This window comes from Ptychodera flava, chromosome 2 (assembly GCF_041260155.1).
Source record: "Ptychodera flava strain L36383 chromosome 2, AS_Pfla_20210202, whole genome shotgun sequence".
NCBI lineage: Eukaryota > Metazoa > Hemichordata > Enteropneusta > Ptychoderidae > Ptychodera > Ptychodera flava.
Window position 1 is genome coordinate 40,904,439 of NC_091929.1, and position 27,144 is coordinate 40,931,582.

The following is a 27,144-nucleotide window of genomic DNA, read 5'->3' on the forward strand; positions in this document are numbered from 1 at the left end:
GCATATGTTGTACGTGATTGCAAAATACCGCTGTATTATCATCACAAGAAAGTGTCCTAGGTACATTACATGACGCCTCTAAATTTGAAAAGAAGGACATTTTGTCATTTTTGAAAATAAATCGTTCGTTCTCTGTTCTGATGTACGAAAAAATGTGGCTTCCCGTAGCAATATTGAATACATCCATTCCATTGTTATATATTATGCCTCATTCTGATTTTCCAGAGTAATGTGATTTTACTGACACACCTTCTGTTAGTAAAACACTTCAAAATGTCATAGGAATATAAACTGAAACTCTGAATTCGCCTTGAACTTTGAAATACATCATGGCTTTGCGAAACTCTAATCTCCTTTATGGTAATCAGTGACACTTGTGTTTTGCACATAACACATTTAATCAATTTAGATTATGAAGCCCTTCTTTCGCAGAGATATTCACAGTTTATGTTGGCACCATTTTACAAGTGGTATAGCCACAAACTGATGACGTCAAAATCGCCGTACACAAAAACACAGACGCCTTGTACTTATAGCACTGTGTATTGTGTATGGCGATTTGACGTCATCAGTTTGTGGCCATACCACTTGTTAAATGGTGCCTTATGTTTGCTTAAAAACAAAAGCAAATTAAAATAAGGGTCAACAGGATTATATTTGTATTCTTTAGCCTACAGTAGGTGTATAAATGGAGCATCAGTTTGGCACGTTTGTCTGTTTTGATCAAATTAAAACAGTGATTACACAGTGAAAAGTAAATGGGTGAAAGCTAAACAGATGAGTATTGCATGCAAGAACTTACAAGTGTAATTGACTTTTGTAGAAGTTCGTTTACCTTTCTGGATAAAATGGCTGCCCATGAACAGCAGAACACTGGAACATTGGCAGTTGCGACGTACATCTTTTAGGCAAACGCTACAGTGATTGTTGTGCTAAGCATTACCCTGATTTTTTGCACAAAAATACGGCATCTTGTCCCTATCGGTTTATGAATCAGAGGTGCTGTAATGTGACCTTGAACTTACTTTGTCGCTTTGTATAGCGCTGCAGAACCATCAGTGAAGATATCTTTAATTTCATCAATGAGTTTACTGTTTTCTTGAACTCTGTCATCGATACCGATGATTATTCCGATGTAACCATTGTTCTGTAGCTCTAGTTCGTCGGCGGTCCGAAAACAGTGCCGACCACATCCGTCTACGCAGTGCAGCAGCAGCACCATCATCACGACCAGCGGGAACACCATTCTCACCATTTCCCTGCCCCTTATTCCGACCCGAGCAAAACGACAAAATGTACAGCTCAAAATGGAGACCCTAAAGCAACGAAAACAAATCGATCCGTGTCAAAGTCCCGCCAATATTTCCGTTATTTTAAGTGCCTCTTGCTTCAAAGAATGTGATGCAGTTACAGAATTGGTATATAACTTCAATTCCTTTTCGATAGTCCGAATTATACAAATGTATCTAAATACAATATATTCGTCAAAATCCCAATTAGTGTGATCAATTGCGCCCAGTGGATAGGCACAAATGACTTGTGACAGGCTCAGAGCATTAAGGAGTGCTAAGAGGGGCTCTAAGACAGAGCGCTAAGACGGATCTCTGACATCTCCTAGAGCAGAGCTCCATCTTTCCCCCGAATGCTACTTTGAATTCGAATCCGAAAATGACCATGCTAAACGGCTGCTTAAAAGGTGTAACATTGATTAATACACACACTAAGAAAATTAAATCTCCCTCCTATAAACATCAAATAAAACATTTAATGTCTTTCAATTTTCAACCTACCAAATATCAAATTTCCATATGGATGAGGCGTAATATGCTTGCTTACGATGGTAAGAAAGAGTAACTATCGATAAAAATTACACAACGCTCTCATGGGAAAGAGATTTTATAAGTTCGACTGTGAAAACGTGACTGTCAAAAGAAGCGACACGGGTTTTGGCGTCTGACTTCGTAGACGGGTAATGAGTGTCGGCTACAAATCCTGTCACAAGCTGCCAGTCAAAACGCATCATCTGGAGTTGCTGACTTATCTACGCGTTTTCGCCCCGTATCCCCATCGTTCCATCTAAGAGGATACGCAAACTGTCCAAAGTGCATTCTGGGTAACCGAGACTAACGTAGGGGCAAGTTGGTGTGGAAGCATAATCAACCATTGTCAAGAAGTGGTGTTTTATTATGAAGTCCGAAAAACGCAATGAGTGCCAAATGGATGTTTTGCGCTGGAATAAAACAAACATAAAAAAGTTTTGATGTGTAGAACTGCTCCCGCCCTACGTAGCAACTATATTCCGTAAAACTTTCCAGAAATTATAACTTATTTCTGCTTGACCTTTACCTTCCTATAAATAATTTCTTTGAACTTCCTACAGCTGAACTGATTGATTCATATTCATCAAGTACATCTTAAGTGACCAGTGTCTTTAACTGAATTTTAAATTCTCGTTAAACTTCGTGATCTTTATATGCCTTTTTATACTGGTATCAGTTCTTACGTCAGAAGTCCCCATCATCTTCCTTAACTGCTCCGGGAACTCGATGTTTTGAAATGATTCTGCACATTAGTTTGTTCAAGTGTATATTATATATTTACGGGTAACGAAGTCCTTAAGGGATCGACTACCCTTTCTTGACCATGTTGATCTCATCAATGACAAAACTTTTAACCTTTAATTGATCACATAAACTGAAAGAGCTGTGTGTATAAATGCTTCTTTTGCAGTAGTATCTGAGTAACAAATGTGTTATTTGCTTGCAGCGATGTAAGAGAGCCGATACGAATCTTAGGTACTTTCTTGTAGAATTATCACGCGACTGGGCTAATATAGCCGAGCTAATAATCTGCTTTCGTGTCTTCCCACACAGGATTATACACAGAATTGACCCGGACATCTTTAACAGTATCAGATCACTTATATTTTCAGGTTTTGATTAGATATCAACAACATGTGATGTCTTGTTCAAAAGATGCTAAGTTTCCCTGCTGTCATTTTTGTTACAACTACATGACCTTTCATCCTTTATTTAAAAAAACAGTACTTGTTGCGGCGGAAAAGCAGATTTTCCTCAAAATGACGTGACTGATCATTGTAGATTTTATTGACACGATCTGGTGAGTTGGTTTCAACAAAAAAGCAGGATGTGAGGTCCACTCGTTGCAAATAGACTAAGTTGGAGTTCCGGCAAAGGTTGCACCACTTCGCTCCTTTATATTTCTTTGATAATTATTTTGGATGAACTTCCCTATTAAACCTCAATGACAGTTCTGACAACTTGGTTTCACATCTTGCTTTGTAGGAAGTGTGTGAACTTGGTAAAACATGCAGCCTATCCTCTTTTGAAAGTGAAAAAGTGCCGTGTTCATACATGCAAGTCAGCGCTCATATTTCCCCACTCCGCGTCATGCTGTACTTGACGACAAGTCTACGAAGTTGGCCTAAAATCGCGTACTGTGTACACTCTTATTACAATGTACGGTTTTTACTCCAATACATTAACCAATGGTAGGGTTAACCCTTTGAGTGCTGTAATTTTTCCCACAAAAATTTTAGTGCAAATTTTTACCAATTTGTTTAAATATTTCTGTAACCTTTTTTATAGATTTGAACCAAACGCATATCACATTTCATTGGCTACAGTTTTTTGATCAAAATTATGACAAAAATTTGAAAAAAATTGACTGGGGTATATTTTTAAAGGTGACAAAAATTGACTTGGCGCTCAAAGGGTTAAGTCACGGATAGAGTACATCGTTAGCAAGCCCTGGGAAAACAGGTTTTAATAAACTTGTCCTTGTTTTTACTGGTCCCCCAATTTATAGTCAATCGGGTTCTGCATAAGGAGGGTCAAACAACATTAAATATATCGTTGAGATCCAGCTAAAGTCGTCTATGCACTCTCTCTAAGATCCGTCAGGAACATTGCTCACCTTGACTAAAATGTCATAATGAGATATAATAGCTAATCGGAGGTTCAACCTCCGCGACCGAAGCATAAAATCTAGGTCTTTCTCCCAGGCTCATGCAAAAGCGAGGCATCGTCTGATTGGTCAGCTCGCACCAAAGCCCTACTGCTATTGGCTACGAGTGACAGAACGCACGTCGATAGATCATATTACCTTGCTTGAATTGAACGGAACATTACATACACAACACCTGAACAGTGAAAGCGGACCGAACTTATAGCTCATTGCGCACGCGCACAGTCGATCATTTATAGGCGAAGCCCGGAATATGCGTTTCTAAGGTGAAAATTACAATTAATTCAATAAAGAAGTGTTTACAGATGGTAAAATGGCTGCTACTTGCATTTGATGGCGACTACAGCCAATTATAAACAACGTCAATTGCAAAATGAAATAAGGACATGACAAATTGCTGAGAAAACTTACTTTCACTAGTGATCGTAAACAAAGGTAAGTGCTTGCCCTGTACGGTATCACGGTTGTAGGGCTGACATACGCCTTGATAATCGGCATCATAATTAATATGGAAAAGGGGCGCATTGGAGAGAGAGAGAGAGAGAGAGAGAGAGAGAGAGAGAGAGAGAGAGGAGAGAGAGAGAGAGAGAGAGAGAGAGAGAGAGAGAGAGAGAGAGAGGTGGAGGGCAATAGGTACAGAGACAAAGCTTACCTGCACATCTAGCTGTTGCTGGTAGGTCGCGCAACTGCAAGTGAAGTGGTTGGATGATCAGTCTAAAACTTTATAGTACAGGGACGCCCTCATCGAAGTGATTGATGGTTCCCCGTTTCAAATCACCGAGCGCGATAGTTAGGAAGGGATCGGTTCCCGAAATGAAATTACAAGGTGTGAAACTGGCTACGTAAGCAGTCGTGTCATATTTTACCACAGAGCAAACTTTTCTCTCGTGGCTGAAGCTCCGAAAAATGTTTTATGTAGATTCAGTTGGCCATTATCTTTCTGATCATTCTTTTTATACCAGTCACAGAAAACAATTTTTGTTATGTTACAATGCCATGCCGTTTTGCGATATAGGAGCATATCCGTTTGTAAATATGTGTTAAGCAAGTTCGCGCCTTAAAAATGAAAGAATTCAACTTTTTCTCAATCTTTTCGCAGGAATGTTCAAGATTAAACTTCCTCTTTCGAAACCCAGAATGAAAATCGGGTAAGGCCAAAAAGATCGTCTCTGGTACCCGCGCACGTCATTTCAGAACCTGCGCGTCGTGCCTTTTTGGGGGGAGGGGGTCACATACTCATCAGTACAGCTATCCTTGATATCCCTGTTTTCATGTCAACCCCAAAATTTTGATTTCTACTATCGATAAGCCCTGTTTGAAAGATGCCAAACTATGGGTCTCGGCAACTACAGCCGGCAAAGTATTCCAGAGACAAACAGTATTTGGGAAAAATTATAGTTATAGGTATCAGTTGCAACCTTAAATTGCCGGAGCTTGTAATGGTGCTTGGCTGGCGTACGGCTTTGTGCAAATGAAAGATAGTCGGAAGCTGGAATGAGATAACCGATTGTAATCTAGCAGGGTACATCAGGATTTGAAAGGTCTCTACTATTGCTGTATTTTTAAATTTTACAAATACGTGTATTGGTATTTAACTTTCTAAGTGGGGGTCAGTCAAAATTTCAGAGTTAGAGAGGGGGTTACTCAAATTCATCATGATTAGCGAGGCGGGATTACTCGAACTTCTGGAATTTCCGATGAAATTCCTCCGACCCTCAGGCGGTAAATAATGACAGCTCCCTAATAGCTGAAAGTGATTTGCATGGTTTCAATTCGGTGCCACAACTCTGTATGTGAGAAAGCCACTTGGTATGTACAATGTAAACCATTAGCTTGGATATCACCACACATTTCAAAGACACTGACTCATTGATTAGTTACAGTAAACCAGCATGGGGCAACCTGTGGCAGGATTCGACTGTAACAGGTCTGCCACATGTGTGCAGCATATATGATCGAGCAGGTATGCTGCATGTTTGTCTCATCAGACCTGCAGCATACCTGACCTGCCAAGTATGCTACAGGTCTGATGAGACGAACATGCAGCATACCTGCTCGGTCATACATGCTGCATTTTCGTTTCATCACTGCAGCATACCTGATTGTGTTTTTTATAATGGTACACGAAGGAAAAATATGCCAGTGTGTCTTTTTAATGTCTCCACATTGCAAATGACCTATATGCTTCCTAAATAAATAATAAATAAATACCATGGATTTATGTGTGCATGTGTGTTTGATTTGTTTGAAAATACGCATAGAAGAAACTTACCGTGTTAACCTCCATTCTGCCAGGTAATTTGGGACATACTTGTCGTACTTTGAACAATGATGGCGTTGATGGATCCCATTTTCGTAACAGATGAAAGATATACTGAATATTAGCATCACCCTAGAGAAGATTCAAAAACACTAATGGATAACATGTCACACACACACTGTAACTGGCTAGCATGTCACTGACTATGTCTGAACAGGTCATGCATTTAATCATGGACACATTGGTTGACTTGTATCATAGATACATTATAAAATACTTTGAAATAAAATGTAAAAGAGGACAAAAACAAAGACATACATACCAATGTTTTAAAACATTCACAAGACAACTTAGCTCAGCGTAATGTTCATCAGGGAAAGAATACCAGGGATTCTCATATTCCTTAGGACAAGTTGATGCCATGTCCTCCTCACACACTGCAGTATAAATATGGGGAGAAACGTATTGAAGAGGGCACTGTTCCCTTTGGGACAATTTGACAATATGCTATCAATGGGTAGAAGTTCTCCATAACATAACAAGATTTTACGTCATATGTAAAGATATAGGACTTAGGTGAGGATGTCATATAAACCTTAAAATTGATACGAATATAATTATAAACATCTCAAAAAGTCATTTACTCTTTAGACCTTTTCCTTTTTGCTATTTAAAGCAACAACTTTTTAGCTTCTCTTCACTTAAAGAAAACGTTTGGTAATGTTCTTGACAGACTTATTTACATTAAATATACAGTCATTAATAAACCACTGAGCTACATTATCAGCTTTAATTCACTGCTACACATTAGACCCCCTGTAACTGTGGTAACAAACTAAATAATGGGAGTCAATATGATTTAAGACATAGTTACAATCTGAATATAATCTACAATCTATCTAGTTATGCATTAATCATTCAATCATCATGCTCATCTTCTTGTTCTGTAAGTTCCTCATCCTCACAAAGATCATCACTGATAAAATCTTCATCATTCGTCTATTCTCCATTTTTGACAATATGGATTGGTGTGGCTGACTCCTCTAACTTGTCAAGAGAAATAGTGCATTCCATTCCCTACAAACAAAACAGAAAAAAAATATATGGTGGGACAAATAAGACTGTGTGTTAAAATTTACAGTAACCTACCCATAGCTCAAAGCATGCAAGTTATTCCATAAAACCTGAAAACTTTATTTAACTATTTTTCTTTGTATGGAGTAAAGTCGTGCAAAATTAGGAAAAATTCAAATTCAAAAATTTCTAAAATCTGATTGATATTCACATTTTGGAGACTCTTTCAATGTTAATACCTGCCATTCAACTTTTGAGTAGAATGTTATAAACCAATGAGAATTCCAAGAAAAAGTTTCATTTGTTTCAGACCAATCAAGTGAACAGATGAATTTACAAACCTACCTCATTTGTTGAATTGTCAGAATCTGGGCAAAGTCCTGTACTTGTCATCTAAAACATTACCAAAAATATTGATAAACATTACTGCAATAGCTAACCTTAAACCAAAGACTGAAAGTAACGCCTTTGAAACCTTAGCTTCATTATACAATTTTCAATATGTAATGAAGACATCTCCTTTAGGGAAAAAGCATTATTAGCAACAGAGGGACCGTAAGAAAAAATATGTGTGGGGGGAGACAAGGCATATTACATCTGAAATTCTGCAATCAGCAGTCAATTTCAGAGAGATTTTTTTTGACCAACAGGGCAAAAAATGCCCCCAAAATACAATATTGCAAATATATTTCCTTACACTTTGAATACTTCTGATATAGAATTCCCAAAAAAACTCTATACTCAAGCAAATAAAACAATATGTTGTGTGGATGGAGAAAGGACGATGACGGACAGTCAAACATATTTAGAAAGATGGGTGTTGCTGACAGCAGAGTAAAAATAAATTACCCTGAAGAAGCGCCTATAAAAAATTTACCTGTATATTTCACTTAAAAAAAGAATATCCAGAAGAGGGGTGGGAAAAAGTAATACATTTTGATCCAGCCATCCCAATAATATCAAATGGTCCACCCCTTACCTGCCTATCAGCATTTTCCAAGAGTAGACATCTTTTCTCTCTTGGATGACTAACAGTCCCCTCGTGCCTGATCAAATGTCTAGATGTATAAAAATCTTTCACACAAATCTCACAGGTTTTACTGGAACTAAAAAAAAATACTTTTAAACGCCTCTGTAACTCTAACTTTTAACTACTTTGTCAACATCCTTCAATTTAATTCCCTCAAGCTGTTTAATACTATGTAGATAGCTTCTCAGCATAACAGGTATATGTAAAATCATCAATATCATAATTGGAAACTGAATTCTAGTCTACAACACCCCTTCCAAAAATGGTGTAACTGCCGTCTACTTATAATCTCATGCATAATGCAAGTACAACTCTCACATGACACGAAATGTTCAGTCACTGAGTCAGATCGCGATATAAACACAACATTCACAGCTTGGTCATCCACCACCATAGTTTCATTTTTTGGCTTGTAATAAGTTATAGATAACTGTTTTGTCTTTGTAACAAATACACATCAAATCTGCCGTTTCGACAAGGACGAGCGTACACATTGGTTCTTGACAATAAAGTACAAAATCGTTTTTATTTCGGCCCTACTTTTGGCCAAGCAAATTCGTTTCGAACCAAGCAGGCGGCAGGCATGACTCTATTAATACTATACAATAGCTAAATCAACTAAATCAAGAGTAGCACTATCAAACTCCCTCTTGTTTTAATAATTATCACGTGAACTGGCCCGTATCTCCACCTGTATGACATACACCAGCACAGATAAGAAATCCCTATTACCCCTGTTGTACGTCATCGACCGGAACTTTTTTCCTGCAATGGTACCGTTCGTACGTGCATGTCGCGACACAGACCGATTTGTCGTGATCGATGCCGTCCTCTCCTGGCATTTGACAAAAATGTGACCCAAAAATCCTGATATGGAAACATAGAAGGCATGCCCAACGAAATTTCGAGTCGCTAGAGCCTTAGCTATTCCCAAGAATCGAATGAGGATAAGCTTACCGTCGATCGTTTGGCTCAATAACGTCACGGCTCCAGTCGCAAGGCTCAACGTGGACGTCGTCGTACCTGGCGATCGCCAAGCGACGTCATACATGGCGATCCCGGTTGGCGATAAACCCGAAAGATACACCTCAACGAAAGTTCAACTTAATAAATGAATACCGTATAAACTTCGGGAAAGCGACATAGAAGGCACAAGTATCGACGAACAACGATAAATTTCCTTCATCACACAAATTATTCCGTTGTTTCTCGATCGGCAGCGTAAGGCTGTAGTGAAGACATAAGCTGTCGACCTGTAGCCTTAACTCTGCAGTGCAGCGCTGTAGAATCCGATGCATTTCGAAAGTTGACTCGGACAACACTCACAACAGAACAGAGTTCCCGTCAAGTAACAAAATTGGGAAGTACCTACGGGCGATATATGTGTCACAGCAAATATCAAAGTCCGTATGACGAAAACATTGACGACTGAGATGGCCACCGGCGGAGACGGCTGTGCCCACTACAAGCGTACACTATGTGTGTCATCGATCTGAAACTTTCGGGCTCGCCAAGGCCGTAAACTTGTGATATTTTAAAAGCCATAGCATCTCTAAGAATGATAACTACTGTTTCGATCGTACCGTTGCATTCACTTTATAAATATAATTGTAAATATTCGAAATAACTCGAAATACTCTCGTTATCCGTCGCTAGCGTGGTGAAAGCTATGTCCGCCGATGGCAGCGCGAGACAATGATTGACACGCACACGTGACGAATCCGTATGTCTAATTGGTGGAGATACTATTCCATGTATCAAATTTTAGCTTATGTTATTATGAATGAAAGTATACCTGTAAACATTTGCACATCTCCTGGGTGACTGACCGCTTTACTCATTAAATGTAAGTAATCCGCGTAAATAACAACACAAAATCGCGATAAAAATCATGCAATTTGTTACAATATTTTGATCCATCCACATCAAAGAAAAATAGAAGACTGTTCATGTGATAAATATATAATCCCATGGTATTTTTCTAATTTTGACGTCATCGTATACGAGTGTTTTCGCGGAGCCGTACAACTTCGAGCCAAAGGCGAGAAGTTGTACGGCTCCGCGAAAAACACGCAGTATATGATGACGTCAAACAGAGAAAAATACCATGGGATATATATAATTATAATTTTATCCAGCTTGCTAAATACGAAGAAAAAAGAATATATTTGCCAAATGTATGCAGTTTGTGTGATTTTTATTTGTTGATATGTTGTTTACATAATATATTATTTAACGGAACAGAACTAACATTGTTACTTGCATTCACAGCCAAAGTCAAATGAGTTATTTCATAGACAGTCACTTTCAAAGGTTATGACCGGAACTGGCCAAGTGACATTCTACAGAGAGATATATTTCCACTGAAAATCGTCTATTCATTAATGATAGATGTTTTGTGCTGTGATATACAATTAAAGTTTGTAGGTAAATATAAAATGCTGTGAATAGATAATGTGTATACACAATATGTACATGTACACCACAAACATACACAGATTCAACGTCACAACTTCAGTCGCAGATTATGCAACACATGAAGTTCAGTTTATTCAAAATATGATGCAATTGGTCCTCTATTTCAAACCATCTACACAGAAATCGAAAACCCATGCAATTATATCCATGACAATTGTACCAAAAAAAAATAATCAAATCTGATCTGTTTGACCTTGTGCACTGCTTAACATCACACCTGCTCCCAATTTGACAGATCAGGAATGTAACAGGTCTAAGAGGTCAGTCATGTTGCAGGCTGACACAGCAGGCATGCTACAGGTACGAAAGATAAGTCCTGTTGCAGGTCTGACAGTTCAGTCCTGTTGCAGGTCTGACAGGTCATGCCTGTTGCAGGTCTGACAGGTCAGACCTGTAGAATATCTGCTATGACAGACCTGTAGCAGGTCTGATCCAGCAGACTGCTGCAGGTCTGTGTCCATATCGGTGCACATGCCCTGTTGGCCAGACAAGCACCGGCCATGCACCAGGTCTGGTGAGACCTGGTGAACTTTAGTTGTGATGAGGAAACTGTGGATAATTTTTGACGGTACAAAAGTAGCTAAATCTGTGCTGTTATAAATGTTTTACAATTGTTATAAATGTACGTGATTAGAACAGGGTAATTAAAAGAGCATATGAGAACAAAAATATTACATTGGAATTTCACCCAATTATTTGTAAAGGTTACACAAAGTATTTATTTGAAACTTTAAGGTTAAAATGAGAAATTATACGATAATTAAGATATCATTGATACGGAGAGTGACAAACCGAGGAGGATCACTGGCTTTTGCGCTTGAAAATGGGGGATCACTTTTTTTATTGCAAACACGTTTGAAGGGTCACCATTTTTGCGCAGCATCATTTTGAAAAACACAACTCCCCCTGCAATTTCTGTCCCATCCCTAAGGTGATTAACTTATGATCCTACACGTCTGGTTATTAAACATACAAAGAACAATTACATCATACTTGGTTGAACAATGCTTTCTCCCCATAAAAGGTTGTATGTGTTAAAGTTTTAATAATTAAAAGTTAAACTATAAATAATTGACAAACTTTTCTGATTTATACTTTACCGATTGATGCTTGAGATGTGATGAAATCCAGCAAATAGATAGCACGGTAAACTGGCAATAGGTCACCTTGTTTTGTACCAACAGATTTTTGAATTCTAGCTTCTTAAACTTTACAGACTTCGCACATATATGTGGTGCCAATATTTTCCAGTTTATTCAAAATGTGCAATAAGAAAAAATGAAAGCAAAACATTAATTTATCAAGAACACTAATTTAAAAACGCTTCTTGGTGTACTCAGAGAATAATTGCCGGACTTCAATAATCAATATACATGTGTATAAATCATAAAGAATCAGGGGTTAAAATGGCCCCAGGACTGTGAAACGGACAAATAAGCATTTGATAGTTTATGGCTAGTTTACTTATCATAGCGTAGACTAGTCGAACGATGAAATCGATATTGACTTCTGAGTTCCATTGTCACACTATACCACGACAACACATCTGAAATGTTCTAGTATAATTAAACAGCCTTCCTAACTAAATATCCATAATCGAAAACATTGAAAAAATATGAAAGTAGAGCAAAATCTGTCTAGATCGAACCCTACAGGGACTGAGAAAATTGTTCGGTTTGGAGATGTCTTCGGTTTTATACAGGTGCTTTTCACATAGCGTTCCATTGGAATGGGACTGGGAAAAGGGATCAGTTTAGACAGATTTCAAGTTTAGACAGGGTTCGGTTTAGACAGGTTTCACTGTACTGCAAAACTGCATTGTCCTTCACAGGTCTAATTTCCGCCGTTTAAATATATATCAATGGTTTTCTAATCTAACTTTTCACTTATACTTCCTAAACGACGTCGACAATGTAGAATTTTTAATTGATTGTTCATTCATTTATTCTAATCTGCACCCCACTGATTTAGTCTGTAATTTTTAATTTAGATTAATTCAGCTGCAATATTGTTGAATATTGTTGTATATTTCAAAGGAACTTCGCTTCAAGAGCAGAGAAGGGCGTACTCGCCTGTGAAAACCAGGGGGAATGAAAGTTAAAGGCCTATGAGCTTCAACTATTTCAATCTGTTTACTCTAATTAACAATAGAGAAGCAGGATACAATTTGAACCATATGTGATGCCGTACTCTTTCTGTGAAAATTCCGATGTGTTTACGCATCATGTGCACGATTGGATTTCTGCGGCCATGTTTGAATAGAACACCCATTTATTGCTTATCTTGTTCAAACACCAACAAGCAGCTCCATTTATTAATTAATTACTCTTGCATACATACGGATAATTCATTACATGAGCTAAGTGTAAGTACAAAGTCAAATCATGAAAGTAATGCAATAAATGTTCAGAGACCTTTCAGAAGTAGTAAATTGAAAACGATTGGAACTAATTGGGAAAACTGGATTTTTATATTTTGTGAATGTCTCTATAGTGTTATATGCCATATAGCTGAATGTTGCAATATCGCCAATTACTCATAAAAACAAGTATGTAATATAAAAAGAAAAGCAGATGAGATAACATTTGTAGATTAAATCGACATTACTTCACCATCCAATTATCCCAAATAAGTTCCAATCGTGTTATTGGAACAAGTTATTAGTTAGAATGTTTAACTGTTGTGTACTTCCATATGGATGAAAAATGCTTAGAGTTATGTTGATATCATTCAGTGGCTGAGCTTTGATCACAGTATGGCAAATAAGTCACTGTAAGTTTGGATTATGTTCTATAAGTGGTTAGCCGAATAGTCTCATTTTGCTCTGTGGTGTTACATACTATGGCAGGAGGATAGGATAAGTAACATATTATGTCGATGAAATTGTTTATCGATGGCGAGATAACACAAAGATTACATCGTCAGCCAGAGGATGGCGGGTGCTACCATAATGACAGTGTTGACTGATGGTGCCGCGGAGCTTGCTGTCACCTGATCAACGAAGGCAGCGGTCACAATGTTCGACTGAGGAGACTTCTTAGCGGAATCGTCGACAGCGATCATTGAAAAAACAAGGACGGCGTCATCTACAAATAAATAGAACCAAATCACAGGTTGCCGCACTGCTTTTACAAGAACAAATAAAGAATTATCAAAAATTGATATGTGCGTTTTAATTATCAGGACACTACGGAATATGACATTAAAATAAAAGTCAATTCGCTAGCACTAAACGTCAAAACACATTCCAAGGGCGTTCGAAAAATTGCGCGAAAAAATATTAACTGACATTAATAATTGTCATATATAAATGCACAAATGCGTACATGTAAACATACATACATACATACATACATACATACATACATACATACATACATACATACATACATACATACATACATACATACATACACATACATACATACATACATACATACATACATACATACATACATACACACATACATACACACACACACACACGTACGTACATACATACATACATACATACATACATACATACATACATACATACATACATACATACATACATACATACATACATACATACATACATACATACATACATACATACATACATACATACATACATACATACATACATATGTGCGTACGTAAATACTTGCTTAGGCACACACTTACGACACATGCACATAACCATTATTTTTCCGTAGGTCTACGATAAACTCACCGTATTCAGGAACCGTCTGTATTGTTATCAATTCAGTACTCCCAGCTGGTTTTGGTTGCGATAGATCACCTTGGACCACCATGTCTTGAGTGACCATCATCATAGCACTCATGTCTTCCATCATGTCGGTGAAGTTAACGCCCATTCTGATCTCATATCTACTCGCTAAATGAAATCAGACATTATCAAAAATTTGCATACGATCCCTTTGAAATTCATCAACACACATTCCACAAATTGGACACTCAGTACGATACATTAATATTGAAAAACAATGTTTCGCTATTCAGGAGAAGTTGGTCAATGAGCAGTGAACGATGTCGCACTGATTATTTGTTATGATCAAATGGTTTGTACCTATTCTACTTAATTTAGTGAAGAATGTTCGTGTAGCGAACAGAAAGTATCGACACAAACCAATCGGCTATTGCCATGGACAGATAACATTTTCAGTTTCATGTCGCCCAAGGCCGAAGGAAACATACCTTGTCCCTGGTCCATATCATCCCCTGGCGCTGTAAACCGGAGTGTTACTTGTTTCTTCTCGAATGATACGTCGTGTACGCTCAGGTCAGTAATTCTTGAGGGACTATACATATCTGTATCCTGTGACACTGGATGCAGAAACATACGTTCAAACACATATCTGGCTTCGGTTGTTCATCATCGTAGTACGCATGAAAATCTTGACAACCGTGTGAGCTAAGCGTCTGCACTTACTGAGAGCTTTTGTTTCGGAGCATTTCAGTATAAAGTATACCATTCCGAAAATCTGCAGAAACTCACTGGGGTTGTTTACATATGCTAACACACTACACTTTTTGATAGATATAATATCACTGTTGACTGATAAATTTCACTCCGTAACAAAAGTCAGATGTCGATGACATTAGCCAACACATGTTTAAACGTTGCATCGACCAGCTAAGATGTCAATCTTACATGGAATATGAAGTATAACACAAAAGACAATATAACAGAGATTTATATCAAATATTATATCTATCGGATATTTAATCAAATGTTTTAATTCAAACTTCTTTACTTTTAACAGACTCTGATAAAATATTTAAATGTTAAAGTTACTCGATGTCTGAATTAAATCATATCATCGCATTAACAAAAACCAATAGGCTTCATTTGTTTAAATATACAGTTGCTATGGCGATACTTACTTTGGCAATCATCGCCTTCACACATCAAACTGCCGCTATTTGCACTTCTCTGGAAAACACCCGTAGACTCGTCTGCTGGTAACTCGATATTGTCCTCGTTTCGGAATCTGGAACATTGATAGCGCCATAACCAGTTCTCTTGCTCAGGCTAACAACAGTTTTATCTCCATCGTTAACAACAAAGATCTGTAAAAGACATTAATTAAAACCAAGTTCAAACAAACGAGATAATATGTATTATGAAATTTATTCAATATTAGTACATGTCACGTTTTACTATCATTTTTTGTAAATATAATATATATATATATATATATATATATATATATATATATATATATATATATATATATATATATATATATATATATGTGTGTGTGTGTGTGTGTGTGTCAGTATAACAGCATAGGACTGTGTGTTTTAATAGTACCACAGAGAAACATAGACAGAGTGGCAACACTTGCATGCTTTTGTTCCATGGTCGTCTCTGTAGACTATTGGCTTTTCATATTAAAATGAGCTTAAAAGGTGTTAAACTTTTTGGAGGCTTGGTTGTGGTTGATAATTACACGAGATTATGCGAAACATACGACGAGATGGCATCGTACTGCCAGTCGCGTAGCAACCATAGTTACTTTGTGAGCTCTCAGGCCAGAAACACTGCCTCACGCCAATCAAAACATAACACGCCAGCAGTTTCATAAACATGTCCTTTCTTGGGCGCACGTGTAAAAGACGGTATGACTGACCGTAAACCATTGAGTAAAACCAGACAGTATCGATAAAAGACTTTCAAATTTGGTTCAAACACACTCATTATATATTCATAAAAATATGAGAGGAATTTTTAAAACGGTAAAACCCACTTTCTGAAGCTCAAAACACTTCCGTTTTCGCCAGCACATCAATTCCGATCAGCACCACACGACAACAACAACACAAGCTTTGTCGAACATACTTTCGCTGAACAATTGGTGAAAATCCGAAAATTACCGAAGGGTGCATGGTCGGCACTCTTCGGAAAAGAGAGCCAAGAGCTTCGTGAGGCGAGGCAAACATGGATTGCTTACGTAACCGCTTCACGCCTTAAACAATAGCTGTTGCCACTCTGTCTGATATTACTCTGTGATAGTACTATTACCGGCCTCCCACCACAGCTAGCGCCGCGGACTTGCGGCGCGCGATTTCTCCACCGAAAACAGTCGATTTGGAACCCAGAACTTGCTTTGGTCTGCGTTTTCGAGCACGCTGACCTCGTCTACGTACATGATATGCTAAGCTGCTCTTGTAAACTCACGCAAAGCCCAATTTCTCCCTATATGCGAGGGAAGCGTTCGTATCGCCCGCCATTGGGTCTCCTTCCCGAAAAGCATGCTGGTATACTATGACAATCCTCGGCCATCGCCAAATTCTGATTTTTTTCTTTTTGAAACTTTTTGCTTGTGACACGACGGCCGAGGATTGTCATTAGACTGCATGTAACTCTATGGGAACCGAAAAGGATGCTGGTCTACTATGACAACTATCGGCCATAGTTGAAATACATTTCATTTCGTTTTCTTTTACTTTGAATTTAATTTTCTTTTTACTTTGAGTTTATTTATTTTCATTTTACTTTGAATTTTTATTTTCAATTTAACTTTTTTTCCATTTAACATTTAATTTCTTTATTTCAAGTGAAATGTTCTTCATTTTAATTACACTTTATCATATGTTCATTCAATTATGATTTTACTTTTTTGTGTCTTAAAAATGTTCCAAATGAATTGTTCCTGCTTTTTTAATCAAAATAAAATAATAAAACAAACAATTTTTGTTTTCAATGTCTAATGTTTGATTTTTTCCTGTTCAAGAAACAAAAAAAATTTTTCTCAAATTTATTTTGACTTATTTGCGATAGTTTTTCGTTTTTGTTTCGATATCACTTATTACGCACGAATTCGTTTGACGCACGAATTCGTTTGTTAAAAAATTCGCTTTTTAAATAATATTAAACATAAAAACAAAATACAATAATAATTTAGACGTACTTTTATCAGTGACAACTCCGGGCCACCATACTCATTCTGCGTGAAAGTTATGAGGCCACCAAAATCGGTCAAAAAACTCGCGCCACGCCAGCGTTTGATTTCAAACTCGATCGAGTATGAACAGCTGAGAGCATATAGAGTTAGAGCAAGCAGCTTTGCGTCATTTATGAATGCACAGTGGATATACCATACCAGTCAGTTTATTTTAAAGAATTATACATGTCCCCAGACGTCAAATATGTCGAATTTACCATCTTAGTAAGCGGATTAGAGAAAACATGGAGTGAGTACACTGTAAGCTGTAGACTAGTGTCGTAACTGGTTCGTGATTTTGTTGCTGTAGGAATAAACATTTCAAAGGTATTTCCGTCGTCTGCTCGTATATTTTCATTCCTGGCTTGCCTAAATAGAACTAAACTTCCTTTAACAACCTAAACGAAAGTTTGGCTTTCCCTAGATCTTACATTGTATCTGAAACCCGCACCGCACCGGTGCCAACCAGACACAGGTGACCTACAAATCGGAAATATTATGTGCACTTTCAACCTTGTCTGTCGCGAGTATTTTCAGTGCGGTTGGATTTTTGTGGCTCATTTACGGCTGTAAACGATGTAATTCACCGCCCATATACCTAAGCTCATCAACAGGAAACTTGTCGTAAAGCAGTTCTATCATGATGCACTAACCGGTATCTTACTATAATCTTCAGCAGCGTAGACGACATGAAAATACTGCACCGTATGGGACCGGCCGTGAACCGAACGATGACAAGGTGTCGGCAAATGATACAAATTTTCAATGCGTGCGTTTGTATGTTTTTGGTACAAACTGTACTTATACCTAAGTGCAATATCCATGAAGTGACTGCAAACAACAAAATTTTGACCATAATCTTAATGACGTTTCGGATTGTCATTTGTCTCATTCGCTCAGCTGTTTTATATATACCAACGAAGGTCATGCATACCAGCGAAGGTCACGCGTACGCGTCGCTGTAAGTAGTTCGGTTAAGCTTACAGTGAAAATATAATTCGTATTTTCATTAGTTAAAATATGGGTTTATATCAGTATCCTCTGAACAATAGAAGAATGGCAATACAGGCATAGCATGTATGATAAATATATATATATATATATATATATATATATATTATATATATATATATATATATATATATATATATATATATATATATATATTATACATACATACATCTTATATCTTTGATTGAAATTTGGCAAGTAAACTTTTACTTGTCAAATTTCAATCCGACCCATCACACCAAATGGTTTGACCCACCTGATACTTATATGTAAGCAACTCAAACAAATCATACAATATCATACAATAGAATCTACCTAATCTGGCGATCGCGTGTACGCGTGAAACTCGAGTAATAGGTACCAAACATACTTGATGTGTTCTCATATATATATATATATATATATATATATATATATATATATATATATATATATATATATATATATATATATAACCACACATCAATTTAATTGCAATTGATAATTGATGTGAGATATATATATATATATATATATATATATATATATATATATATATATATATATATAACAGAATCGGTATAAATCTAAATGACAAAGTTAATTGAGTACGATTTATGGTACAAAGTTCTTGGTACTTTTGAGGCAACATAAAGGTTGCAAATGAATCAATATATTTTATTTTCCAGATGTGGAGATGTACTGATATCGACAAAAATTCATGGTTAGATACAAGATAATAGGAAAACCGAGATAATTCTTGAACACTTAAAAAGAGAACTTGTTGTAGAGCCTGACTCCGTTAGTACTAAGAACAATCGATTACTTCTATCCACAACTTTTACATAAAATCACGACGTTTCTATCAACTATTTGCACAAATCTGCTACACTGCGAAAATTATGCAGGTGTAGTTTATGTTACATAATTTTGGGAGAAGACAATAAGGCACACAAACTTATTTCAGCAAAATATTGTGTAAACCGTTGAAGGTTTATACAGTGCACACCGACCACTTTGGTTATTCAAACTATTGACTGTTTCATCATATTGTTACGTCCTAAAATTGGGACTTCACCTGTGAATCTCTACAGAGCAAAACGTGTCAATGGATGGATTTTAAAGTGGCAAAATAATTGAAAAGTAACATGATAAAATGGAGATTCCAACTTTTGTATGACTATAAAGGTGAGTAGCTTTTGTGTTCTCTAAGTTATTGTGCCCCATTACCAGTCTAATTAGTTCAGTATTGTCTAAAACATCGTGAGGGTCATATTTATTACAAGTGAAGATTTAGAACCGTAAACAGCATATCAATGGGAAGCCTAAAACTTCCTAATGTTCTTTGGACAGTTTCTTTTCACTATAAGTACAGGGTCAGTACGGTAGACTTAAGACATTGTGATTTTGATGTCAGGGTTGACTTCAAGACTTTTATTACGGATTTCGCTCTATACTGTAATTTTCGAGTTTTATGCTGTCCCACAGCAAGCACTGTTATCTTTTCAGGGTTTTCTAACTTTCCCCACACTTCGTTATTCGTTTTAATAAATTTATTTTAAGGTATATCGCTGACTTTAGCCCCCTTTTTGTCGTAACATTCGCGGGGAACGTGATTTGACCTATTTTCAGTGCAGTTATAAGGGCCTACAAGTATTTGTTATAAACGTACAATACACGGGGAAATGTTTGCACTGTTGCAACCACTGTCCCTCAGTGTGACAGTGAAAGCGTACGCGTTTTTGGTGTTACGTTTCTAAGTATGTAAAAGATCTCAATTCCCTATTCATACCTTAGCGGTGTATCGACCAGTCCCAGTGTAGGATGTGAAATACATCGAATAGATTCCATCATCCTTTGCCATATCTGCTCCAGCTCCGTTATCAAGAAGTGTAATATCCATGGCAACACCACCAGGCCTTTCAATCTTGGCTTGAACCATTGCATTCAGCACAGGTGAGTATCCTATGAACACGGATACCCATCAGTGTTTCCCTCTTTATCAGCTTATGTTCAGAAGAGTTAACACGCATGTAGGCTCAGAATCAGATATTGAAGTTCGTGTTATCTGCTTCAGTTGGCTTCACTCAGCCAAGTTCATGATTGCATTGTCATTCTGTAATTTACCCCTCACCCTTCTTTTGCGTTTGAAGTAACAGAAATGTTGAAGCAACTTGAATAAGAAGCTAAAAGCTGATAACGTGTTTGTTTGATCAACTGAAGTGAATTACAGGAAGGTAACTTTATTCAGCTACCTATGCAATACATACGACATATTTAAAGGTATACAGTCACCTGTAATCTAAATATGTCCATATATGGTCAAAAGGGCGTTCCTTGCTATTCAAAATGCCCATGTGAGGGCACTGTTTTTAAAAAGCGGCCACACACTTAAAATCTATGATTGGTTACATTTCTTTTTCCATAGTAACTGTGGCAAATTTGGAACAGGTTACAGTATACCTTTAATCTGCATGTCGCAAATACTATGGATACGACGTACATAAAGGCATTATAAACGACAGTTACCTCGAGTCACTGCAACGTGGAGGACGATTTGATCTGGTGGCGTCATTTTTGATTGGCTCCACTCAGCCAAGGCTATGATTGGATAATCATCCTGTAGCTTGCCTCCGGATTTCACAGTAACCATAACAGTTTGTGCGTTTGAGAGTGGGTTATAGATTGTGACATCATATCGTCCAATCTGAGGGTGAAAAGCGATTAAGACATTTACAAACCCGTCTTCTTTTATCAATTTCAATCGTTAGAGATCAATGCTTGAGAAATAGACCTTATCAAATACAGTAGTTTAAATATTGTACTAAAAGTCTTCTCCCATTAGTAATTAAATTAGAAATTACTTTATTGCACTTTTTCAGCTCTCTCTCTCTCTCTCTCTCTCTCTCTCTCTCTCTCTCTCTCTCTCTCTCTCTCTCTCTCTCTCTCTCTCTCTCTCTCTCTCTCTCTCTCTCCCCCCCCAGGTATATTTTACCCACCTGTGCAACACCTGGGATTTTAATAGTGACTACATGAAACCGGCTGTCAATCTGGTATTCTTCACTATCTTTCTTGATTTCCCCACCGTCGGGTTTCCTCACAGTCACTTCAGCAGTGCCATCACCACCAAGACAATCAAAGGTCAGTTGAGTACCTTCGCCAATCGTTGAATCGATGTTGAAAGTGAATTCTTCACTCCTTGGCTTTCAAGTGCAGAGCTTTACTGTACACAGTAACAGGTAAGGTCAGTATATCTGTTGGTTGAGAAAAGCACCAAAATTTAATTAGAACATAAGTACCAAAAACATATAAAAAACAACAACCATAATAGTCAATGTGTTTTGTGTTTATGCGAAGGTTATTTCTTAAAGACATAAAATATAAGCTTATCGGTTCAGACCTGACACCAGCATAAACGTGAACGTTTGCTTCCATGTTGATACAATACTTCACATTCTGTGAATTTGAACTTTTACGAGGTGTATAAATAATTCATAAACTTCCTTAGAACAGCACAGGGACTCCAACTACAATTTATATATATTCTGGAAATACATACTCTGGCCTCTTTGAGAAATTGTGTCAAAGGCTTCATTTAGGCCGTTGGAAGATGAGTACTCCTCCGAATAGGAAAACGACATCCCATTTGTCGATTCTGCGATTGTCTCCAAGTTTTTGGAAGCATTTCCCCCTATAGCTATAAAGTCAACAGTAACATTTTTCTCCTTGAGCTGAAAAAAAAAATACAGACAGTTTGGTAGATAAGTTAAAGTTGAATATAGCAAGCAGTATGTCTCTCGAGATGCCTTGAGTGCTGGTACACTGTCCTTGTTTAAATTACCAGTTTTTAGGGGTGACATGTTTTTTTTTTACTTGACGTAAATTGCAATGCAAATTCTTTAAAATAATTCTATTAAGCAGTGTCTGAACTTGGTATCATAACTCTTAATAGGACAATTTTTATTACTTGTGAAAATATTTCGTTAAATTTTGTTCCTTGAAACAGCATTCATTCCATTAATCATTCACAAGATGTTCAAACATGAAAATGTTAGCCTTGCCAGTCAATTATGTGTTGATATTGTTGACAATTTACTTCTAGTCCGGACTTACATTCCCTTAACTTGTTTTTAAACCGACACACACAGACTGTGTTGACAAATTTAACATACGGCTTTTCGACATGATTATGTGAGTAGAACGATATTGTAATTTGAAAAACCCCAAAGTACTTCACAAACTACAGCTAGTGTAGCCTTAAGGTGGAATGCGCCTCGGGGACAGATATTCGGACTCTCAAACTTTTTCAATTGTTTTCTGATCTTCCACTTGTGGGGATTCATGTTAAAGCTCTTGGTGTAAGAAACCGTTTCACCATCTTAGTTTTACGAGAATCGAAAAAATTTCAATTGTTTCTCCATAGAGTTAACATAGGGATGGCGGCCATTTTGAATTTCACATATCGGTATATCTTGGGTTATTTGTTTCTCTAGTACCAAAATTTTCACGGTGATCCCCGACTTTTATTTTTGATTTTGAATGAAAATGGTTAAAAGAGTCCTAGGAAAAGTTTGAGCACAGGTTTATGTCTTTCACTTTTGAGGTGCATACTACCTTAATCTTCTTTTGACATACCATTGGCATCATTTCATCCATTTTGTCATTCTCATTTTCCTGGCCATCTGTGACTAACAAAATGACACCACCAGAAGGATTCCTACCATCTTTTTCTAATACCTCTATCCCTTTCATGACCCCTAGGTGTGAGATAAACATGATGTATAAAAATGTGTACTGTATTCATAGAAATTACATAAACTGTTTTAATTAACCATTATATACCAACAACAATATGTGACTAAAAAGTCAAAATAATTCAAGAATTTTTGGCATTCATAGGAAAGGTAAAATTGCACTAGATGTGGCAAGAATGTCACTTGTGACCAGGGGTTTATCTAGCTAGAATGACAGAGAGACGTATCCAGGCATAGCCAGAGACCTGAGAGAGAGGGGTATTTTTGAGTGATATAAAATCTAGTAACTTTATGAGGAAAGGAAAAATGCACTAGTTGGGGCTAAAATAACTAACTATCTCAATAGCTGACAAAGGAATGATCTGGAAATGTTTTGAATTCTGCTCTCCCACATCGTGTTTTCTACACCATGTATGACTTGGTTCGCTTATTGTCAAAAGCGATACTAAATAAATCTAGAATTGCAACGGTTTCACCGTACCAGCTTCTAGATTGCTTGACCCGCCAACATCATCACGAGTCGGTATATCCTTCAACATGGTGTCTCGCATCGAATCATTCATTGCAACCATATCAGACGTCATGTTCCCTTTGTCACTGAACGTCACCATGCCAACACGTTGGCCGTCTTGGACATCATTCATGATGAAGCTTCTCGCAGCCTTTGTGAAAGTGAATAAGATTGCAAATAAAAATTGGAAACTAATCAACAATAGAAATGAATTATTACTGTCAGGTTAATTTACCAACCTTATAACGAACGTCATATGCAATGTTGCACTACACAATGTGATGAGTTGTATTGGCGAGGCAAGGGGCAATATAGAAATTGATATGATATGATATGATATGATATGATATGATATGATATGATATGATATGATATGATATGATATGATATAATGCGATATCATACATGTCAGGTGTAATATGCTATGAGTTGACTTATGAAATCAGATTTTATATGAGACGTCGACGAAGATTTTTTGTTTATTTATGTTAATATGATCTAATGATTGATAGATAAACTACAAATGTCTAAGAGAGTTATCCTGGGAGTAATGTGTGAATGTTTATGATATAGTATATATGATTATGTGCTGAAGTTTGCTATGATATGATGTGGTGTAATTTTGTGTTGCGTGTTAAAGTGTGATACGCTATAATTCTATCTGGTAGATATCGCTTGTTGCTCTGTTTATGTAATGATCAGACGTTTGATACAACGACAAAACATGGTACGATATGGCGCTTCTCAGAGGTCGCGAAAGATTTCATGACTTGTTAAGTGTTTACATCGATTTACCTGTCCCATTTTTTCCATTCTGTTGGCGGATGCCATGCTTGCTCCAACGCTCAGTACCATTGCCACATTGCTCACAGTTCGTTTGACAACTCTGAATCCTGGTTTAGTCGAGAAAATAGTTCTTGGAAGGTTGGCGTTATTTCTGAAGTCATCATTTGTCCTCATTACCTGATGAAAAGGAATAAGGAAATGGTGTATGGATGAATTGTTTGGCATCGTAAATTAAGGGCTTTGTGAGCTTTCTTGTTGACTGAATGGCTGAAGTTCTTTTAAAGCTCTTGGTGTAAGAAAACCTTTCACTGTCTTAACTTTACAAAAATCTGAAATTTGTATTTTTACTCCATAGAGTAACACATTGATGGCGGCCTTTTGAATTTCAAATATCGGCAGTTGTCAGGTAATTTGTTTCTCTAGTACCGAAATTTCAGTGACCCCTGATTTTTGTTTATTATTTGGTGAGCATTAAGGAAAGTTTGAGCAAAAGTTTAAGTCCTTCACTTTCGAGGCGCATACTACCTTAAAGTAGAGAACCATGATCAATGGTTCGGTTGTCACCATGGGAAATGCTCTCAGTCAAAGTGTACAGTACATGAGGATTTCGGGAAATTTAAATTGAGCCACAAAATTTCTACATACAGCATATCATCCGCCAAGTCTGAGAGGATCCTCTATCAAATAGAGCTAGTAACTAAACCTTACCTCCCACACGCTCCTCTGTTGGCACAATCTGTTATGCCTTGACGGAGCCTCGACATTATGAACTCCTCCTGATGACGAAGCGGAACGGGCATTGTCGCAAAAGTCTATCATCTGATCAAAATGCAAGTTGGTAAGGAAATAAGTGTGTGAGTGAGTGGATGAGGTATTGGCGGGAAGGTCAGTCAGTCAGTCATTCAGTCAGTCAGTGTGCAGGTAGGCAGGAAAATGAGGAAAGAGGGAAGGGGAGGAAGGAAGGAAAATGGATGGGTAGGTAGGTTTACTAAGGAAATAACGAAGGAAGAAATAGAGTAGGTAGGTAAGCTAGCTGGCTAGAAAAGTTGAAATGGGTAGTTGGTCGGTTAGTTAGTTTGTTTATTTGTTTGTTAATTAGTAAGCTAACTGATTAAATAGTTCGTTACTTCGTAAGTTAGTCAGTTAGTTAGTTAGTTAATTAATTAGTTAGTTAGTTAGATAGTTAGTTAGTTAGTTAGTTAGTCGCATTATTGTCATTCAGTTGGCTTTACAACTTCATTCATAATCAGAGAAGACAGTCGACATATTTACGTTCGTCAAGTATTCTGAAGAGTTAATTACTAGATGTGAGCCTGGCATGTTGGTGTCAATAAACTAACTCACAAGTTTACTGTATTGAGTGAATGATGGCTATTGTTGCACGACAATGTGAACATCGGTCCCAGACTTTGGATTTGTCTTCAAAGGGTCTTTAAACACATGGATCGGTATAGCTTGCAAAGAACAATTATGGCCAGTGTTTACTATTTTTCAGGGAAAATTACAAGGAAAATGGGTCGACGTTGGGAACCTTGTAAATCTGCCCAAGGGGATCTTCTTTAAATTTTCATTCTCAAGGGAAACCGATACTTGCTATTATATTTTCTTGCACCCCCCCCCCCCGCCAGGACAATTGAGAGTTTACTGACAGTATATCGACGGATAGTTTACTTTTTTCCGGTTCCGGTTTTTCCACTTGCAAACTTATATTTTATGTTACAATTCGATTCAAAATATCGATATCATGATCGAGTAGGCCTAAAATATGAAACTGCAGTAGTTTCACACAATAAAATGAAAACAATTATCCAGGTCACACTCGCCTTGTTGTCAATAAATTTTCCATATGAGCTTTATCAAATATATTTAATTTTGAGTTCATGTTGCTATTATAAGTGTAGTTTTTACCAATTACACATGAACGAAAAGGAATCTTACTTCCTTCAAAACTTCAAATAAAACTGTCCCACTTACCTCTAACATGTTGGGGTAAGTGGGACGTTTTTCCTGTTTTATCAAAATCGTTTTCATATTAATACCGTGAAATTTATTCTTTTTCTTATTTCACAGATTTGAGCAAGAGACAATACACATGCATGATAATTATATTTCAAATCACTTTGAACTGTTATCGATAAAATATTAAGCAAAAAATGCTTCGGTGTTCTACTTGCCCCACTTGCCCTGAATTAATTTTGCAGCATTGATTGTTGATTGATGAAACATCTACCCCCAAGATGCAACATTTAGCAAGCTACCCAAGCCTGTAGCATTGGCTAACTATTGTATCGGTGCCAATGACTCAACTTATAATAACTTAC

General features: G+C 37.2%; 2 protein-coding genes across 2 annotated transcripts in view; both read right to left on the reverse strand.

Annotated features, from left to right (window-relative positions):
• LOC139120717 (calcium-activated chloride channel regulator 1-like) overlaps positions 1 to 27,144 on the reverse strand; it is a 53,352-nt gene that overhangs the window by 15,672 nt on the left and 10,536 nt on the right. The gene's annotated exons all lie outside the window — the stretch shown is intronic.
• Positions 10,879 to 26,806, reverse strand: LOC139123613 (calcium-activated chloride channel regulator 1-like). Its single transcript, XM_070689782.1, has 12 exons — positions 26,798 to 26,806; positions 25,532 to 25,642; positions 24,833 to 25,000; positions 24,008 to 24,188; positions 23,408 to 23,529; positions 21,772 to 21,975; positions 21,302 to 21,479; positions 20,565 to 20,737; positions 15,720 to 15,905; positions 15,030 to 15,158; positions 14,545 to 14,709; positions 10,879 to 13,915 (listed from the first exon to the last, which is right to left on the reverse strand). Exons 1-9 carry the CDS (start codon positions 26,804 to 26,806, stop codon positions 15,744 to 15,746), a joined length of 1,308 nt encoding a protein of 435 aa, XP_070545883.1. The 3' UTR covers positions 10,879 to 13,915; positions 14,545 to 14,709; positions 15,030 to 15,158; positions 15,720 to 15,743.

Excerpts from the sequence above, each read along its gene's own strand:
- LOC139123613 (XM_070689782.1), bottom strand. Across the intron at positions 25,001-25,531 it reads AACAGAGGAGCGTGTGGGAG|GTAATGAGGACAAATGATGA; the intron begins GTAAGGTTTAGT and ends CCTTTTCATCAG. Across the intron at positions 23,530-24,007 it reads GTCAAGCAATCTAGAAGCTG|GGGTCATGAAAGGGATAGAG; the intron begins GTACGGTGAAAC and ends TCTCACACCTAG.